Here is an 18,585-nt window from a genome sequence, read left to right as displayed (position 1 = left end):
CACTATAAATCCTGCCTCCTCATTTCAGAGTACTTAGTCATGTCAGGCTAATTAGGATGCATCAGCCCAAAATTCTTAGGTGACAAATGAAAAAATGTCTTTTAATTTTCTTTTTTAGATTATTTCTTAGTTGATGAGGAGTAGCCTATTTGCCCTTTACAAACACAGTCCTCTGGTAACAGCTATATTGTGCACAGTAGCAATATATGCTGAAAAGACTGTTTAAAAAGTGGGGGAGGGGATATATATGCAATTATGTGTTGTGTGGCTGGAGTTGGGTAGGAGAGGAGCTTACATGTCATTGTAGGCTCATTGTAGGCTCAGGTCATGATCCCGGGGTCCTGGGATCAAGCCCCGCATTGGGCTCCCTGTTCAGCGGGAAGCTCGCTGTCAAATAAATAAAATCTTTAAAAAAAAAAAATTAAATGACAGCTACACTAATGACAAAATAATGGTGAAAATAAGTTTAACTCCATGGCCCTAAGGCAAAATTTCTGAGACGTTCCTTATAGACTGAAGGATTTTTGTCAACTTTGCTCCCACATGTCATGGGAGACTTGGGCTACTCTGCGGCAACAGTGAAGAAAAGACCCTTGGAAATAAGGCAAAATCTTGCCACCAATCATAAAATGATATTTGCATAAAACGTGAAAAACATATAACAAGGGCGCCTGGGTGGCTCAGTTGGTTAAGCGACTGCCTTCGGCTCAGGTCATGATCCTGGGGTCCCGGGATCGAGTCCCACGTCGGGCTCCCTGCTCAGCAGGGAGTCTGCCTCTCTCTCTGACCCTCCCCCCTCTCATGCTCTCTATCTCATTCTCTCTCTCAAATAAATAAATAAAATCTTTAAAAAAAAAACATAACAAGAAATAGGTTGTTCAATGAATATATTTTCCACTTTTGTTAAACTCTAAGGAACTCCCTCATTGGGTTGGATAATTATTCCAGACTTCGTCCTCATCTACTGTTAAAAATCTCTTCCCTTTTGTCATGTAAATTGTTCTGCATTGTAAAGACTGCAAAAAAAAAAAAAAAATGTCCCTCATTGCCAACCAAAGATCTTCATATCTCTATTACTTAAAATGCTGTAAGTCTAGCTCTAAGAGGTGTCTGGAAATAGAATTTTGATTTGCAAATACTTCAGTCAGCTTGAAATTCAACTAAAATACATTTTGATTGAAAGGCAGAATTTCACTTGGCATAATAGTAAGAGGACTTTCAAAGGCAACAACAAGGATCTGGTCAATAGGGTTAAAACAAATTCTAGAGAGCTGCATTTCAGGGTCTCCCAAGTCCAGTTCCAGCCCTCTTATGGGAATGCTGTAAGAATGTACAAGAAGGGGTTAACAATGTTTTGTCATTTAAAGAAAACCTCTGCATAAATAATAGGTTACAATCTTTTATCCTGTGATTGTTCATCTTAGGAATATAACCTTAGAGTAGTATCACTGTAGAAAATATCAGGGCTGCCATTTTCTCTAGATTCTGAGGAATAGTGGAATTACTCTGTGATCATTAGAAAGCTTATAAAAACTTCTCTTGCCAGCATATGGGAAGACAAATTAGGGTGAGGATTAGTATCTATGGAGTCTTAAGCTTAAAAATGTCATTATTGGGAACTAGAATAACTTAGTCTATTTCTCATAATGACAGTTACATTCAACATATAGTCCATAGTATCATTAGTATAGAGAACAGATCCTGGTGTCTGAATCAGCCCCAACTAACTTCCAAACCAATCACATTCCAAAGCCTTATCTGGAAAACACTTGGTGGTTCCTTGACAAGTTAAACACAGAATTACCATATGACTCTTAGTGTATACCTAGAATTTAACTAAAAATAGGTACTTAAATAAATCCTTATACACAAATGTTCATAGTACTATTCACAATAGCTGAAAGGTGAAAACTGCCCAAATATACATATAAACAAATTGTAAATATATACAATGGGATATTATTCAGCCGTAAAAAGGAATTAAGTTAATTATACATGCTACAACATGGATGAACCTCAAAAACATTTAAGAAATGTATAGTATGATTCCATTTATATGAAATATGCAGTATAGGTAAATCCATAGCAACAGAACGTAGACATGTGGTTGCAAGTGGCTGGGGGGAAAGGGGGAAAGGAGGAATGGGGAGTAAATGGGTAAAGGTTCTTATTTTGGAGTGATGAAAATGTTGGAACTAGAGAGAAGTAGTGGTTGTACAATCCTGTGAACTGTACTAAATACCACTGAATTATTCACTTCAAAATGGTTAATTTCCAGTTATATGAATTGTACCTCACTTAAAAGCTTTGTCTTTAATTTAGGCATTAAATTAAGGCATTTATAAATGCCCTTTTTTCATGATGAATTTTTCATTTTAAATCAGTAAAGAATCATTTTATGATATTTCAATTTAAAACATACTATACCCATTCACCAACCCATGGCTCATATGCTGCTTCCCTTAATGAAAATGTAATTCATAATTTCACTTAAAGCACAATCTCAATTCTTGAGCCATTACCCATCTTGTTACAGCCCATTTTATCCCAACCAAGATAATGCAACCTATATTTATTTCCAATTACAATGACACACACACACAAAATCCCTGCTGTTTTAAAAATGTAACTTCCATCTCTCTCCACAAGACTTATACAAGTTCTAGAGACCAAAATGCTAAGAAACCATGTTAACTTTTAGAGTGAGAAACTATACACTTGACAATATTTTAAAACCTAATATTAGATGAGGTTATTGTACCATTTATAAGACATTCAAAAGCAATGGTCCAGAGCCACAGCTACACTTTAAAAAGAATCTTTTTTTTTTTTTTGATTAGAAAAAACCTTCTCCAAAGTGCTTATAAGTATATCCATCTTTTAAATCTAGCAATCTTACATATAGAAATCTGACCAATAAGTTTAATGAATTAAGTTTCTGCTCATGTGTAAATACAAAATATGAATACTTATACATTATTGCGTTGATTTTCAAATTATTCTAACTTGGGCTCTGCTTTACTCCTATAATTTTGCTTGTGTATGTTTTGTGCTGATGGAGTATATTTTTACCACCAAAAAGCAAAACAGTCTGTTCTTACCATAATTAAGAGCTTCTGGTGCTGTCCATTTAATGGGAATCTGCTTTAAGCCAGAAGATGAATACACTCCACCATCCTCTTGACGAGACATTCCAAAGTCACTGATTTTCAGAATGTTATTTTCACCTACCAGGCAGTTTCTTGCAGCAAGATCCCTAGGTTACAATAAGACATAGAAAATACCTATTAAAACAAATTGAAAGCTGCTTTCACATTTATGACTTCCACACTTTGCATTTTTACATTTGCAATGTATTTATAATGAGGTTAAGAATGCTTGTGATTTACCAGTCTTTCTCATCTTTTCTGTCATAGGTAAAAATCACTGGTGAGAATATTTGCATAGGGAATAGGCCCCATGCTAATTTTCTAGGCATCGCATATATTTCCACTGAAATAGAAAAACACTGATTCTAGGGGTAAGAGAAAATCACAGAGGAGACGGTAAGCAAACTTGGCATTATTTCTCATTGGACTGGATTTCCTAAAGCAGCACTGTTTTATATAACTTCTGTGATGATGGAATGTTTTCTATCTGTGCTGTGCTGCCCAATAGGTAGTCATTAGCCACGTGTGACTGTTAAAACACTTGGAATGGAACTCATGTGATTGAGAAACTGAATTTTAAAATTTACTTTTAGTTAATTAAATTTAAATAGCTGCATGTTGCTAGATAGCCTTTGGCTATTGTAGCCTTAGAGTTTCCCAAAGGGTGGAGAATGGCTGAGGTGCCAGAGAGGCCTGCAACCCTTTTTCTACTGCATCTGGGACAGGCAAAACTTTGCATGATCTGGCTCTGCCTATCTCTCCTACCTTATCTTATTCCACTCTACATAATTTCTAAATTCTACCCTTACTGGGCTTCTTTTTGTCTTCAAATGCAGGACAAATGCCCTAACATGACAAGCTTATTTCCACTGTAGGGCCTTGCAGAATAGCTGTTCCCTTTGCCTGGAGTGCTTTCCTTCTAGGCTATAGTAAAGCTGGCTCATCTTCATTCATCGTTAGCTCAAATACCTTCTTCTCAGAGAAATCTGTCTTGATTATCTCTTTTGCTCACTGCTGTCTTCCTTATCAGTAAGGATGAAGTCCCTACTCTAATTCTAGTGAGCAGCCCTTCAATAATCAAATTCCTATATGTACCTAAATGTTTATACATTTTTACATACTTATATATAGAAAGAGAGGGAGAGAATGTATATGTGTACGAAATCTATACATACACATAGAAAATCAGATAAAATGTCCAATGCTGCTGAGTATTAAGAAGAAAGTTGTATAAAGAGAGAGATTTACTAGAAGGAATCCTATTTTAGATAGATAGGCTGTTAGGGAAGGTCTCTTTGATAATATGGTATTTGATCAAAGACATGAAGGAAGTTAAGAAGAAAGCTATGGGGACATCTAGGAGAAGAGCATTCAAGATAGAAAGATCAATAGGTAATAAAGACCCTGAAATTGGTACATGCTTGGTATATTTATGGAATGAGGGGAAGAGAATAGTTAATTTAATCAGAGGGTTAGCCAGGACCAAATGATGTATAGCTTTTTATTAGTAAGTTCCTTGGATTTTATTCAGAGTAAGCTGGAAGGTAATCTGGGAATTCTGCATACAGGAATGGCAGATCCAGAAAGACCACTTAGGAGACTATTATTTCAGAAGTCCATGAAAGGCAACAATAGCCTGCACGATGATGGAGTCAGTCAGGCATATTGGGATGTATTTGAAAAGTACAATCAGTAACATTTGATGGTAGGTTGGATGTGGAATAGGAGAGAAAAAGAATCATGGATGACTCCAAGATACTTTGGCCTGAGCACCTGGAAGGATGGAACTGACATTTATTGAAATGGGGAAGGTTACCCAAAAATTGCTGGAAATGATAAAGGAATTCAGCCCAAGTTGCAGGATATAAAGTCAATGCACAGAAGTCGGTTGCATTTCCATATACTAAGAATGAGACAGAAGTAAGAGAAATCAAGGAATCGATCCCATTTATAATTACACCAAAAACTATAAGATACCTTGGAGTAAACCTAACCAAAGAGGTAAAGGATCTGTACTCTGAAAACTATAGAACACATATGAAGGAAATTGAGGAAGACAACAAAGAAATGGAAAAACATTCCATGGTGCATGGATTGGAAGAACAAATACAGTTAAAATGTCACACTACCCAAAGCAATCTACATATTCAATGCAATCCCTATCAAAATATCATTAACATTTTTCACAGAGCTGGAACAAACAATCCTAAGATTTGTATGGAACCAGAAAAGACCCCAAATAGCCAAAGGAATGTTGAAGAAGAAAACCAAACCTGGAGGCATCACAATTCTAGACTTCAAGCTCTATTACAAAGCTGTAATCATCAAGACAGTATGGTACTGGCACAAAAACAGACACATAGATCAATGGAACAGAATAGAGAGCCCAGAAATGGACCCTCAACTCTACGGTCAACTCATGTTCGACAAAGCAGGGAAGAATGTCCAATGGAAAAAAGACAGTCTCTTCAACAAATGGTGTTGGGAAAATTGGGCAGCCACCTGCAGAAGAATGAAACTGGACCATTTCCTTACACCGCACACAAAAAAAGACGACTCAAAAGGGATGAAAGACCTAAATGTGAGACAGGAATCCATCAGAATCCTTGAGGAGAACACAGGCAGCAACCTCTTCGACCTCAGCCACAGAAACTTCTCCTAGAAATATCACCAAAGGCAAGGGAAGCAAGGGCAAAAATGAACTATGGGACTTCATCAAGATAAAAAGCTTCTGCACAGCAAAGGAAACAGTCAACAAAACCAAAAGACAACCAATAGGATGGGAGAAGATATTTGCAAATGACATATCAGATAAAGGGCTAGTTTCCAAAATCTATAAAGAACTTATCAAACTCAACAAACACCCAGAGAACAAATGATCCAATCAAGAAATGGGCAGAAGATGCAGACATTTCTCCAAAGAAGACAAATGGCCAACAGACACATGAAAAGATGGTCAACATCACTCATCATCAGGGAAATACAAATCAAAACCACAATGAGATACCACCTCATACCAGTAAGAATGACTAAAATTAACAAGTCAGGAAATGACAGATGTTGGAAAGGATGTGAAGAAATGGGAACCCTCTTATACTGTTGGTGGGACTGCAAACTGGTGCAGACACTCTGGAAAATAGTATGGAGGTTCCTCAAGACGTTAAAAATAGGGCTACCCTATGATCCAGCAATTGCACTACTGGATATTTATCCAAAGGATACAAACATAGTGAATCAAGGGGGTACATGCACCCCGATGTTTATAGGAGCAACGTCCACAATAGCCAAACTATGGAAGGAGCCCATGTCCATCGACAGGTGAATGGATAAAGAAGACGTGCTATATATATATACAATGGAATATTAGCCATCAAAAAGAGTGAAATCTTGCCATTTGCAACAACGTGGATGGAACTAGAGTGTATTATGCTAAGCAAAATAAGACCATCAGAGAAAGACAAATACCCTATGATTTCACTCCTATGTGGAATTTAAGAAGCAAAACTGATGAACACAGGGCAAGGGAAGGAAAAATAAAGTAAGATAAAAACAGAGAGAGAGGCAAACCATAATAGACTTTTAACTATAGGGAACAAACTGAGGGTTGCTGGAGGGGAGGTGGATGGGGGTCTGCTAAATGGGTGATGGGCATTCAGGAGGACACTTGTGATAAGTACTGGGTATTATATGTAAATGATGAATCACTAAATTCTATTCCTGAAACCAATATTACACTATATGTTAACTAACTTGAATTTAATAAAAACTTGGTAATTTCTTTTTAAAAAAAATTTTTTTCCCATTACATTTCTCCCTCCACTAACATAAAGAGCAAGCATACTAAAGTTGGAAAAGCATCAAGAGATAAGGGGCCTGGGTGCCTAATGAGTATGGGTGCCTAATGAGTATGGGTGCCTAATGAGTATGCCATACATGTTCAGGACTGTCTACCTCTGTATCCGTGGACTTTTTTTTTTAATGCATGTTTTCTTGTGTGTGTGTGTGTGTGTTTTGTTATACGCAGTCAAAAGTAATCCAGTATCGGTGGAGGAGGGCCTTGGTTTTTGACAAGTAGAGTTTATTAGATATACAAGTGTAGATGTTGAGTAGGCAACTGGTATATTAGTCTAGAGGTTAGAGGAGGTCTAAGAGTTGTCAGCTTTCAGATTTGAAGCTATGGGATTACAGAATGCTTTCACCTAGAGAGTGAGTGTAGAGAGGAAATCGAGGTGTTCAGGGACTAAGCCTTAGAACACACCATCATTTAGTTTCCTGTTTTGTAGTTTTCCCCCTCATCTCTCTTGTAGCTTTCCCCTATGTGGACTCCATTTATACAATATTACAAGGGAGGCAACCTCAGTGTCTGAAATCTAATAGAAACCACATCTTTGTGAGCTGAGGAATCAGGAAAAGAGGTTCTTGCAAGTGTAGGGAAAATCATAGAGGGGAAACAGGCAGAGAAGGGGATGACCTGGTTCCATGTTTGAACTCACACAAGTTTCAGTCTAAACCCTGAGCTACACATTTGATGGGCAGACCTAAGCCCATTTAGAGAACTAAACTCCTTTAAATCACTGCACATGTCTCAGAGTAACTCCTGACTGTCTCACACAGGGCACACCAAAACACAGGCTTTGAGAAGTTAACTGTGTTCACTATGAGGCGTGTGAACCTATATTCTGAACCTAACTGGGTTGATTGCATGCTAAAACAAAAACAAAAATATCAACAATCTCCAGCACAGTATAATAGGGACTTAGAGCCTGTACAATGTAACATTCACATTATCTAGGGCACAACTCAAAATTGCTAAACACAGAAAACAAGACAAATGTGATCAATTCTAACGGGAAAAACAATCAACAAATGCCAACATCATAGTAACCACATATAAAGTAGCTATTATAATTATACTCCATAAAATAAAGGAAAACACATTTGAAATTAATGGAAAAGCAGGCAATCTCAGTCAAGAAATAACTAGAAAAATTATAGAAATGGAGAAACTTAAAATACATATCTAAAATTAAAAATCACTGCATAGGATCAAAAGCATAGTGATGATAACAGAGGCAGTAGACTTGAAGATAACCCAATATAAAATACCTCAGCTGAAGAGCACAAAGAAAGGAAAACAGAAAAATGTGAAATGAACATCAGGAACCTATACGATATCAAAAGATTGAAAATACATATTACTGGAGTCCCAGAAGTAGAGGAATAAAGTGACTGAGGCAGAAAATCCGTTTGAAAAAATAATGACTGAAGAAGTCCCAAATTTAGTTGAAAGACGTAAGTTTGCATATTCAAGAATCTCTGTGATAAAATCAAAGAAAAAAACCCACCTACACACATCCTAAATCAAGCTGCTAAAATCCAAAGAGAAGAAAATGTCTTAAAAGTAGATAGAGAAAATGACATTTGATACAGAAAATGATAGATAAAATTATATAGAATGCTAAAAAATATCAAACATTATATAATCAAAATATCAGTATCTAGACTATAAAGTGGCTGCTACTACTGATTCTACAGACAGAATAAGATATAGATAATAATGGTTCTACATTTAGAGACAAATACAAATTTGGTATCAAAAAATACTCCCAAAAAGCAAACTCCAATTCAGATGGTTTCATTAGTAGGTTTTATCATATATTCATGGAAGAAATAACCATACTATGGGAACTTTTTCAAAAAATAGAGAGTAACTGCCTAACTCACTTCATCAGGCCAGCAGAACTCTAATACAAAACCTGACAAAGACACTATCAAAGAAATTACAGAAAAATACCCTCATGAAGACAGAGCCAAATATTTTAAACAAAATATTAGCAAATCAAATCCAGTAATATATAAAGAAGATAATACATCATGGCCATGTAGGGTTTATCCAATAATGCAAGGTTGGTTTAACATTTGAAAATTAATCAATTTAATTCACTAGATTGACAGAATACAGGGAAGAAAACCATTTGATCATTCCAATTGATGCCAAAAAAGCATCTGACAGCATTCAATATCTGTTAAGGATAAAATGCTCAGCAAACTGGAAATATTGAGGAGCTTCCTCAACCTGACAAAGGGCATCTACAAAAAATTCAACCACCAATATCATGCTTAATGGTGAAGGACTAAATTGCTATTCCCTGAGATCAAGGCAAGAATGCCTGCTTTCACCACTTGTATTCTTGCAGTCTTAGGCTTTGAAATAAGGCATAAAAGCAAAAAACAAAAACCCCCCACAAATATCAGACAAAAGTAAAACTAGCCCCATTGGCACTATTTGCGGACATGATTTTTTTTTTTAACATAGAAAATCCCAGGCTAGAGAAGAACCCTGGCCGTAACCTCTTTGACATCAGCTGTAGCAACTTCTTCCTAGATATGTCTCCTGAGGCAAGGGAAACAAAAGCAAAAATAAACTACTGGGACTTCATCAAGATAAAAAGCTTCTGCACAGGGAAGGAAACAATCAACAAAGTAAAAGGCAGCTACAGAATGAGAGAAGATATATGAAACGACATAACTCATAAAGGGTTAGTATCCAAAATATATAAAGAACTTTTACAACTCAACTCCCAAAAAGTGAATAATCCAATTAAAACATGGGCAGAAGACATGAATAGACATTTTTCCAAAGAAGACAGACAGATGGCCAACAGACACATGAAAAGATGCTCAACATCACTCATCATCAGGGAAATACAAAACAAAACTACAACGAGATACCACCTCACACCTGCCAGAATGGGTAAAATCAGTAATACAAGAAACAATAGGTGCTGGTGAGGATGTGGAGAAAGGCGAACCCTCTTGCACTATTGGTGGGAATGCAAACTTGTGCAGCTGCTCTGGAAAACAAGTTTCCTCAAAAGTTAAAAATAGAACTACCTTATGACCCAAGCAATTGCACTACTATTTACCCAAAGAATACAAAAATACTAGTTCAAAGGGATACATGTACTCCAATGTTTATAGCAGCATTATCTACAATAGCCAAATTATGGAAACAGCCCAAATGTCCACTGACTGCTGAATGGATAAAGAAGATGTGGCATATATATATACATATATATATATGTATATACATATATATATATACACAATGGAATACTGCTTAGTCATAAAAAAGAATGAAATCTTGCCATTTGCAATAATGTGGATGGAGCTAAAGAATATTAAGGTAAGTGAGATAAATCAGTCAGAGAAAGACAAATACCATGAGTGCACTCATGTGGAATTTAAGAAACAAAACAAATGAACAAAGGTGGCGGGGGTGGAGAGGAAGGCAAATCAAGAAACAAACTTTTAACCATAGAGAACAAACTGATGATTACCAGAGAGGGGAGGTGGGTGTGTGTGTGGGGGGAGTTGGGTTGAACAGGTGACGGGGATTAAGGAGTGCACTTGCTGTGATGAGCACTGGGTGTTGAATATAAGTGTTGAATCACTAAATTGTACATCTGAAACTAACATCATGCTCTATGTTAACTAACTAGAATTTAAATAAAAACTAAAAAAAAAAGAAAGAAGATCTTAGGGAATTTACATACCAAGAACTAGAATAAATGAATTTAGCAAGGATGCAATATAAAAGGTTAATTAAAAAAACTTCTTGTATGCTAGCAGCAAACAATTGGAAAATAAATTCCATTTATAGTAATGCTAATAAAACAAATACCTACAAATAAGCCTAGCACAAGACAACCAAGTCCGTTATACTTAAAACTACAAAACTTTACTGGGAAAAATAGTGAATAAACAAGTGGAAAGATATTCATTCCATGCTATTGAGTAGAAGACTCATTATTGTTAAAAGGCCATTTTCCCCAAATCTGTAAATTTAATGCACTCCCAGCCATTGTTCTAGCAGATTAGTAAAATTAGACAAGATCTCATAAAATTAGATAAGCTGCTTTAAAAATGAATACGGAAATACAAAGATTCTAAAATAATCAAAATAATTTTTTTAAAAGTACAGAGTTGAAGAGCTTACCTAAAGTGATTTTAATTTAAAGCTATTGTTATCAACACAGTTCATCAAATGCAAAAAGATATGATAGCTCAATGGAACAGAATACAAGGTCCAGAAATACATCTACAAAGGTATGGTCAACTCATTTTTTTTTAAAATATTTTTTTAGTTAAAAATTTTTTTAATATTTTATTTTAGAGAGAGAGCGAGCAAGTGAGTAGAGGGGAGGGGCTCGATCTCACTACCCTGAGTTCATGACCTGAGCAGAAACCAAGAGTTGGACGCCTAGCCATCTGGGCCACCCAGGTGCCCTGATTTATTTATTTTTTAGACCAAGAGAGAGCGTGAGCACGTGTGCAGGGGAAGGAGGAGGGAGAGAATCCCCAGCAGACCCCCTGCTGAGTGCAGAGCCTGATGCAGGGCTTGATCTCATGACTCAGCTCATGACCTGAGCCAGAACTCAGAGTCGGATGCTCAGCCAGCTGAGCCATCCAGGTGCCACAACAGTCAGCTCATTTTTGACAGAAGTACGGTGGCAACACAGTGCCCGTCTCCCGAAGCCTAGTGGGCTGCTGATGCTTCTCGGGACCGCATGCCATTACTTTTGGTCAGAATGAGCTTTTTTTCACTGCCTCATCTTAGTCGTTGACAGAATTTCAGTGTCAGTGCCTTCCTCGGGTTTCCACCTACACTTTACAACTACATATACTTCTGGTGTCATAACCGTCTTCACTGTACAACCAGCTAAGAGGTCTGTTCTCTGCAATGAGGACTGCAGTTCTGTGAGGGATCAATCTAAAACCAATTTAGAGATACCTTCAATTCAATGTAAATAACATTCAGTAATAGTTACAGAAAACTCTTTTTTGGGGTTGCATGAAGTTCAAGTGAATGGAAATAGTATCTTTGTGGCATCATCTATGAATTAAAATAAAAACTGAGGCCTTCAGGCAGTCAGCATGCACTGCATAGTCACTGCTTGCCTAATGTTCTACTAAGTCTTAAGATAGGAAAAGCAGAGATGATCTCTGGCCTGAGTCGCTGATGATCTAATTTGGAAGATAAGGCAGACACACACCTTTCCTCCTCCTTCTCCATTTCCTCCTTTATGAAGCTTGCTGCTGCCCAGCCCTGAGTCTGATAGTCTAGGAGCCACACTGGTGATCCCTGCCTCTTCATGCATGAAACTGCTAGAAAAAAAGCCACTATGAGCCCATGTGTTACAGATTGCAAATCCTCTAGGAACTCAGAGATGAGAAATCTCCTAACAGGCTGGTATTGTCATTCACAGGAGGTATCTGAGATAGCCTGCTCACCACATGCAGAGGAATGTAACAGCGAATACTGCCGACTGCCCAAAGGGTATGGAAAAGGTCCACTTACATCTGCTGAGTAATCTTCCTTGAAGATACAAAGTCACACTTCTGAGTGTGTACCAGAGTTGTCTTACAAAGTTATACATATTATGAGACAGGCTAATTATGGATCATCGCAGAAGAGAGAGCAGTTACAGGAAATCCAACTCCAGCCGGCAGTGGAGAGGAGTCAATTTTCTGTGCTGTCTAGAAGCACAACAGTGGGCACCGTGCTCTGCAGAGATGCTGCCTCTCAGAGCAAATGCTGTGGCAAACCAGGAAGAGCCAGAAGGCCCAGCAGCGTTCTCCTTGTCTTGATGCCTTACCCTAGACATCATTTCACTGCTTGTTGCTATAAATCCACAAAGTCAGGGTCTATCCTTCACATAGGAAAGAAGTTAGAGAAATATTTGTGTGTGTGTTTTAAACAAAAACTATTCCCACTGGGTCTGGATAATATTGAGTCACAAAGAAATCCTCTTCAAGTCCTCAAGGGTTTCTCATCCTGACTAAAACATGGCATAAAAGCAGTAACAGCGTGGGTAGTAAATGAAGCGGCTACTTGATGTAATCAAACCGTGTACCACTTAATCCATGCCCAATGGCTGGCTACAACCTTTGAATTTTAAACAAAAGAAGAGCTAAAACTGGTTACCTGTAAGAAAAGAAGTAACACTTCAAACTGTCTCCCCTCTCTAAAGAGGAAAAAAAACAGAAATTGTCTGTGTAACAAGCATATGAAAAACCCATTTTCTGAAAAAGCCAAATGTCATCACTGGCTTTAAAACAGTATCTATGAGTGTTTTGATGGAAGGAGAGTAGGAATGCCAGTTTTTTGTTGCAAAATTTTGCACACGATAACAGAAACAGAATAGTAAACGGTCTCACATAGAGTGCACCAGAAAATCGAGGTTGGGCAAAGGAGTGTCTTTGGCAACGAGATGACCCCTTGGGGACCATTTATACAGCCAATACTGAGCGGACAGTGATGGGATCAGAGATGAGCCAAAAAAGAGATGACCAGCCAGACTCTTCCACAAGTCAGATGTTGTTCATTTTCACGTCAGAATCTACCTTATTTTTCCTTTGAATAAAGTATATGTAGGGGCCCCTGGGTGGTGTAGTCGGTTAAGCTTCTGACTCTTGGTTTCAGCTCAGGTCGTGATCTCAGGGTTGTAAGACTGAGCCTTGCGTCCAGCTCTGTGCTCAGCGCAGAGTCTGCTTAAGTTTTTCTCTCCTTCTGCCCCTCCCCACTCTGTGCTCTCTCTATCCCTCTAAAATAAATAAAATTTAAAAAATAAATCTTTTTTAAAAAAGTAAATGTTAATATGAAAATCTCCCCACATTTCTCATTTTCAAGCACACCCTTAATTTCACCTCTAGTTTTCAATTGGTCTTTCTTGCCATCACAACCTCCTCCATCATGCTCCATACCCTCCCTTGGCAAGTTCTCTGCCCATTGTTATTGAGGCACTTATTTCTAAAAGTATAGCTCCCCACGGAAGCCCCAGCTGCAAAACTGTGAAAATTAGTCCCATTATTAAACTGTGCTTTTTCTCTTCCTTGGAAAAATTGTTCAGTGTCACAGACTTCTGGGAGGTTGGAAACAACAGTGTTACTTCTGTGAGTGCAGTAACAGACCAAGGTGGAGGGGGGGTTAGAGTATAATTTATGCTTTTTTGCTCAGGTCTGGTCCAAGGCCCTTTGGGTACACATGGTGAGAACCAAAGGACTCCCTGTTCCTGAAAGGCCCTCCTGCTGCCTGTCAGGACATAGAATCCTCAGTATTTAAGTATCTTCATTTGCTTAAAGCCGCTGCTAAAATGCCAGTATGTTACCTGTGGGGAAGGGGGTACTTATTACTACTGAGTCATGTTTGGCATTAATTTTTTGAACAGATAAAGATGTATAAAGACATACAAAATCTTAAGGGAATGGGATGATAGGGCAGTTTGTGAGAAGAGGGGGGAAAGGGAAAATGGCCCAGCATAGGGGACTGGCTTCAAACAGGCCTGGGCAAGGCACACACAGTGGGCTCTTGTGGGAAGAGTGACAGGGTGAATATTTAAAGGTGTGCTGTGGCATTGGGTAAGGGCAATAATGCAAATGCAACTCTTACAAAGTCTGTCTAGGGCTGGCTCTTGTGTATTTATTCTAAACCGGGTTACCTTCTCAACAGCAGGTTTGAATGCCTCACTGGGGTTTGAATGCCTCAGCCACTCTACTGATAGGGAGTAATGCTCCCCTGGGCTGCATTCTGTGAAGAAACCGAGGCCTTTGGTGATTTCCTCTAATGAAGCTGCTGCCCAATAGCTGGGACACACAACCACTAAGTCCTTGCCTGACACAGCTGACTGAATGAGAACCATTTATGGAAGCTACTGTTAAGTCATCTGCCTTTACTTAAAATGGACATGTTCAGCACATACAGAAGTGCTTACTCCTTTTGGCTCTTTCATTTCCTTTCCTAGAGCGAGTTCCCTATAAGAGAGTTCTGTTTGGCAATGTACAAATACTAACCCTACGTATTCCTGTATTTAGCTTAGAAATCAAATTCCTAGGTAGTTAGCTAAAGCAAAGGAACTCATACTAAATATGGACATTGACAACAAATTCAGAACGAAACACATATAGTGGTAACACTTGCTTCAGTCCTTAATTTACCTGCAGAGCCCAAGGGCAACTTTATATTTAACTACTGTGGTTAGCCTGGATGGTTTACAGTTTGATGAAACGGGTACTCTATTTATGTAGTCAGGTATAAATCTCTCTGTTTTCTGCTGTCACCTGTGGGCCACATTGTGCAATGAGACACCAAATCTCTGGAGACTAGCTTTGGGTACACAGTTTAAATAAATCTTGATCTAATGTTAAATCTCTTAAGAAATAAAAAATCTGCTCTAAGGGCATAGGGGAAGAGGGGAGGACACATTAAAAAATACTGATGGAAAGTAAATGTTTAAATCTCTTTAGTTCAAAGAAATATGCCAAATTCCAATGGATAATTCAACCACAAAACTGACTTCTGTCTCAAGCATGCACATTAAAGGCCACTAGCTGTCTGAGGCTGCAGTAAGATGCATCGCAAGGACTTGCCTCTGAAGTTAGCCCCAGTACTAATGCCAAGAGCCTCTACTCCTACAAGACTTCTCGAAGGGAGAGTTTTAAAATACCCACCACTCCCACTCTGAGAGTATAAGAAGTAAAAATGGAAGCCACTTGCTTGAGTGACAAATGATATAACTTAAAATATTACATTTGGGATGTGATAAGTTACTCTGAGCAACAGAGAGAAAAAGTGACAAAACCACTCCTTACCGAATAGCCATCATGATAATAGCTACCATTTATTGAGGACTTTATATGTGTCAGGTCCTATTTTAAATGTTTTCCACGTAACCCATTTTCTGTCAATACTCAAGTTCATGCATACTAATCTGAACATTAAATACATCTCAGATTTTTCCAGAAGCAATACTGCAAACATTTCCACTGTTGGGAGTTCTGGACTAGGGATCAGGAGACCAGAATTCTCACCAGTGTTTTCCTTAACAAGTTGTTTAAGTGAGTACATCACACAACATTTTCCTGGACCTTGGAAATGAGAGCACCAGTTCTTGACTTTCCTGAGCATGAGGGCTCCTGTATAGTATTAAATGATTTTATGATTCCTTTGTACCATATCCACCCTGATGTAAGAGTTGTATGTTTTATAATGGCTGACAGAGGAAATACAACATGATAAAAAGCTACTAAGAATTCAACAATGTTCTAAATGAATTTGTATTTTATTAATCACAGCAGTAAAATAGTACTGCATATATATATGTATATATGTGTATATATTTGTGTGTATATATATATATATACACACACACACACACACACATACACACACGCACACAAGATATTATTCTGTCTCAAATGCTTGATGTGCACTTGGAACGCTTGCAATAACTTGGAGGAACCAGGGGTCCATGGTCCACCAGTTGACAGCCACCATATGTATCAACTCTAACATTCTATTATACTCTAGGTTAAAGGCATTATCTTCCTGTAACTGGCTGGATAAATCTAGCCACACAGTGGTGCTAGATGGTCCTGGTGAAGAGTTTTCCACGTTTCCAGTGCAACAATGAGTGTTAACAGCTGATGAATGGAAGTAAAGCCTGGAGGGTAAGTTACAAGAGTGCCACCTACCCCAGGGCCAAAGATTCACAATACAGGCATCCTTTTGCTTGCCTCTGCTGAATAACTTGGGTACAACCAAGAAAATGCACTTCCCAATGCTGTAAGAATAATATTAACTATTTATTAAGCACTTAGTAGGTAATAGGAACTTTACCTGTTATCCCTAATCTCTATTTGAATGTAGATATCTATTATACAGATAAGGAAAATTTATTTATTTATTAAATTTTTTATTTGGGAGATTAAGTAATTTGGCCAAGAACACAGAGATATTAAGTGAATGAGTATAGAATATCTCTTACTCCAAAGCCCATGTTCTTTTAGTATTTTACAAAGCTGAGTGTTCCTTTGGTTGCTTTGAAATATTATTAATTTTATCTTGACAAAAGTAATCCTCTGCACTACCTGATGAGATAGAGGTCTGCCATTTTGTTCCTGAGAGGTGACTGCTTTCTCATTTAAGTTTCATGGAATAGAATCCCTGACTCAATACTTAGGCTCTGGAATATAGAATATATTGATAAGACTAAAATCTGCATTATTTTTCTATTCTGTCTCAAGGCATATAACAATTCCTCCACAGTCTTTTCGTGGTAGTTTATACTTTGATGATGTGATATACATACGCACACCAGGACCCAAATTAAGATATAAAAGGCACATAAAGGAGCAGAGCAACTGTGTAATCTGTGATGCACAAGGTGCAATAATGAGCCTCAGGATCATTTACATTTTTACAGTCTGCAAAATGTTCAGCTACTGATGAACAAACACACTCTAATTATGGTGGAAGGCACCTAGATTTAGATACTGAACGATCTGCTGTGGTGAGCTCTTCACAGGATCATCGTCTCTGGGCAATGGATGGTACCAACTCTGCACTTTGCTGAGAGGGTCAGTAATGGATGACATCCACCAAATGCCCCACTGACCAACCCCTTCTCTCCCCCAACCAGACAGAGCTACTGGCCAGCCTGCATCTTGCCTCTGGTTCGGAGGTCCCTAACAGACTCTTAGGCTGTACGCCTGAGGCAGAAAGACAGACTCATCCAGTGTACGAACACAGAAAGTGTCCTCAGAACAGACTGAGCCCCTAGGTATAGAGGGGGAACATCCAATCCTTTTTTCTGTGGCACCGGTATCCTGTTCATGGACAACACTTTTCAGATTTATAGGAGTTCAAGAGGAGGAATGCTTTTCTCTCATGTGCCTCAACCGTTCTTTCCTTGCCTTCCATTTACATTCTTTTAAAATGAAATTTTCATTATTCCCATTTCAATTTCTAATGTTGTTTTCTGTGTTTATGAAGTGATATCCCAGGTGACTTTATAATAAATTTCCCTTCAGTCCTATGATTGCTTTCAGTGTATGAAATCCAAATAGGAGAGTCTAAGTTACGAATACACGTCTATTTTATAATAATTCATTTTTATCTTGAAACAAATATCTGAAATTCAATTTCTTTTCTGCTTCTATTTTCTTTCCACAGTCAGGAGAGCTTGCTTTAGCTTTGTTCAATTTTAATTCTGCATTCTGTTTGATAGTATAATACTACAAAAATGAAGTCTTAAGACTTGATTTCATATATGTAGCTCTTTTTCTCTTCTTGTAATTCTACAAGATAAAAGTTTTTTAAAAATATCCACCAAACGTTCTTCCATAATTAGTTGTTATTCAGTCCATCATTCTTTGATGTATTCACACAAAATCTGCATTTTGCATTCATGAAGGATTACCTGTCTGAGCAAATATTAACTTTGCATATACATGTGTCCTTTTGGTCTCTTAATGAAATTTTCTTTTACCAATTTGCAGGCCACAGTTACATAAAACAAAAGTGTCTGCAAGTCTCAAAGTGGACAAAATAACTTATATAAATGTAAAACCTATTCAGGAAAAGTTCCAAAAAACT

At 37.8% G+C, this 18,585-nt stretch overlaps 1 protein-coding gene across 9 annotated transcripts in view; it reads right to left on the bottom strand.

The window, feature by feature from the left end:
- The window catches only part of FER (FER tyrosine kinase), a 423,881-nt gene that overhangs the window by 31,839 nt on the left and 373,457 nt on the right, over positions 1 to 18,585 (bottom strand). For 8 of the 9 annotated variants that reach the window (XM_064596457.1, XM_064596454.1, XM_064596453.1 and 5 more), the window contains one exon: positions 3,102 to 3,256. In XM_064596457.1, coding sequence (XP_064452527.1) covers positions 3,102 to 3,256 — 155 coding nt within the window. Of the gene's footprint in view, positions 1 to 3,101; positions 3,257 to 18,585 lie in introns of those variants that run through there. The other variant, XR_010413179.1, reaches the window with a different exon arrangement.

The sequence above is a fragment of the Mirounga angustirostris genome, unplaced genomic scaffold (genome assembly GCF_029215605.1).
Source record: "Mirounga angustirostris isolate CCGP_5_RB_7025 unplaced genomic scaffold, mMirAng1.0.hap1 SCAF_7, whole genome shotgun sequence".
Lineage (NCBI taxonomy): Eukaryota > Metazoa > Chordata > Mammalia > Carnivora > Phocidae > Mirounga > Mirounga angustirostris.
This window is presented reverse-complemented; position numbering and strand designations above follow the sequence as displayed.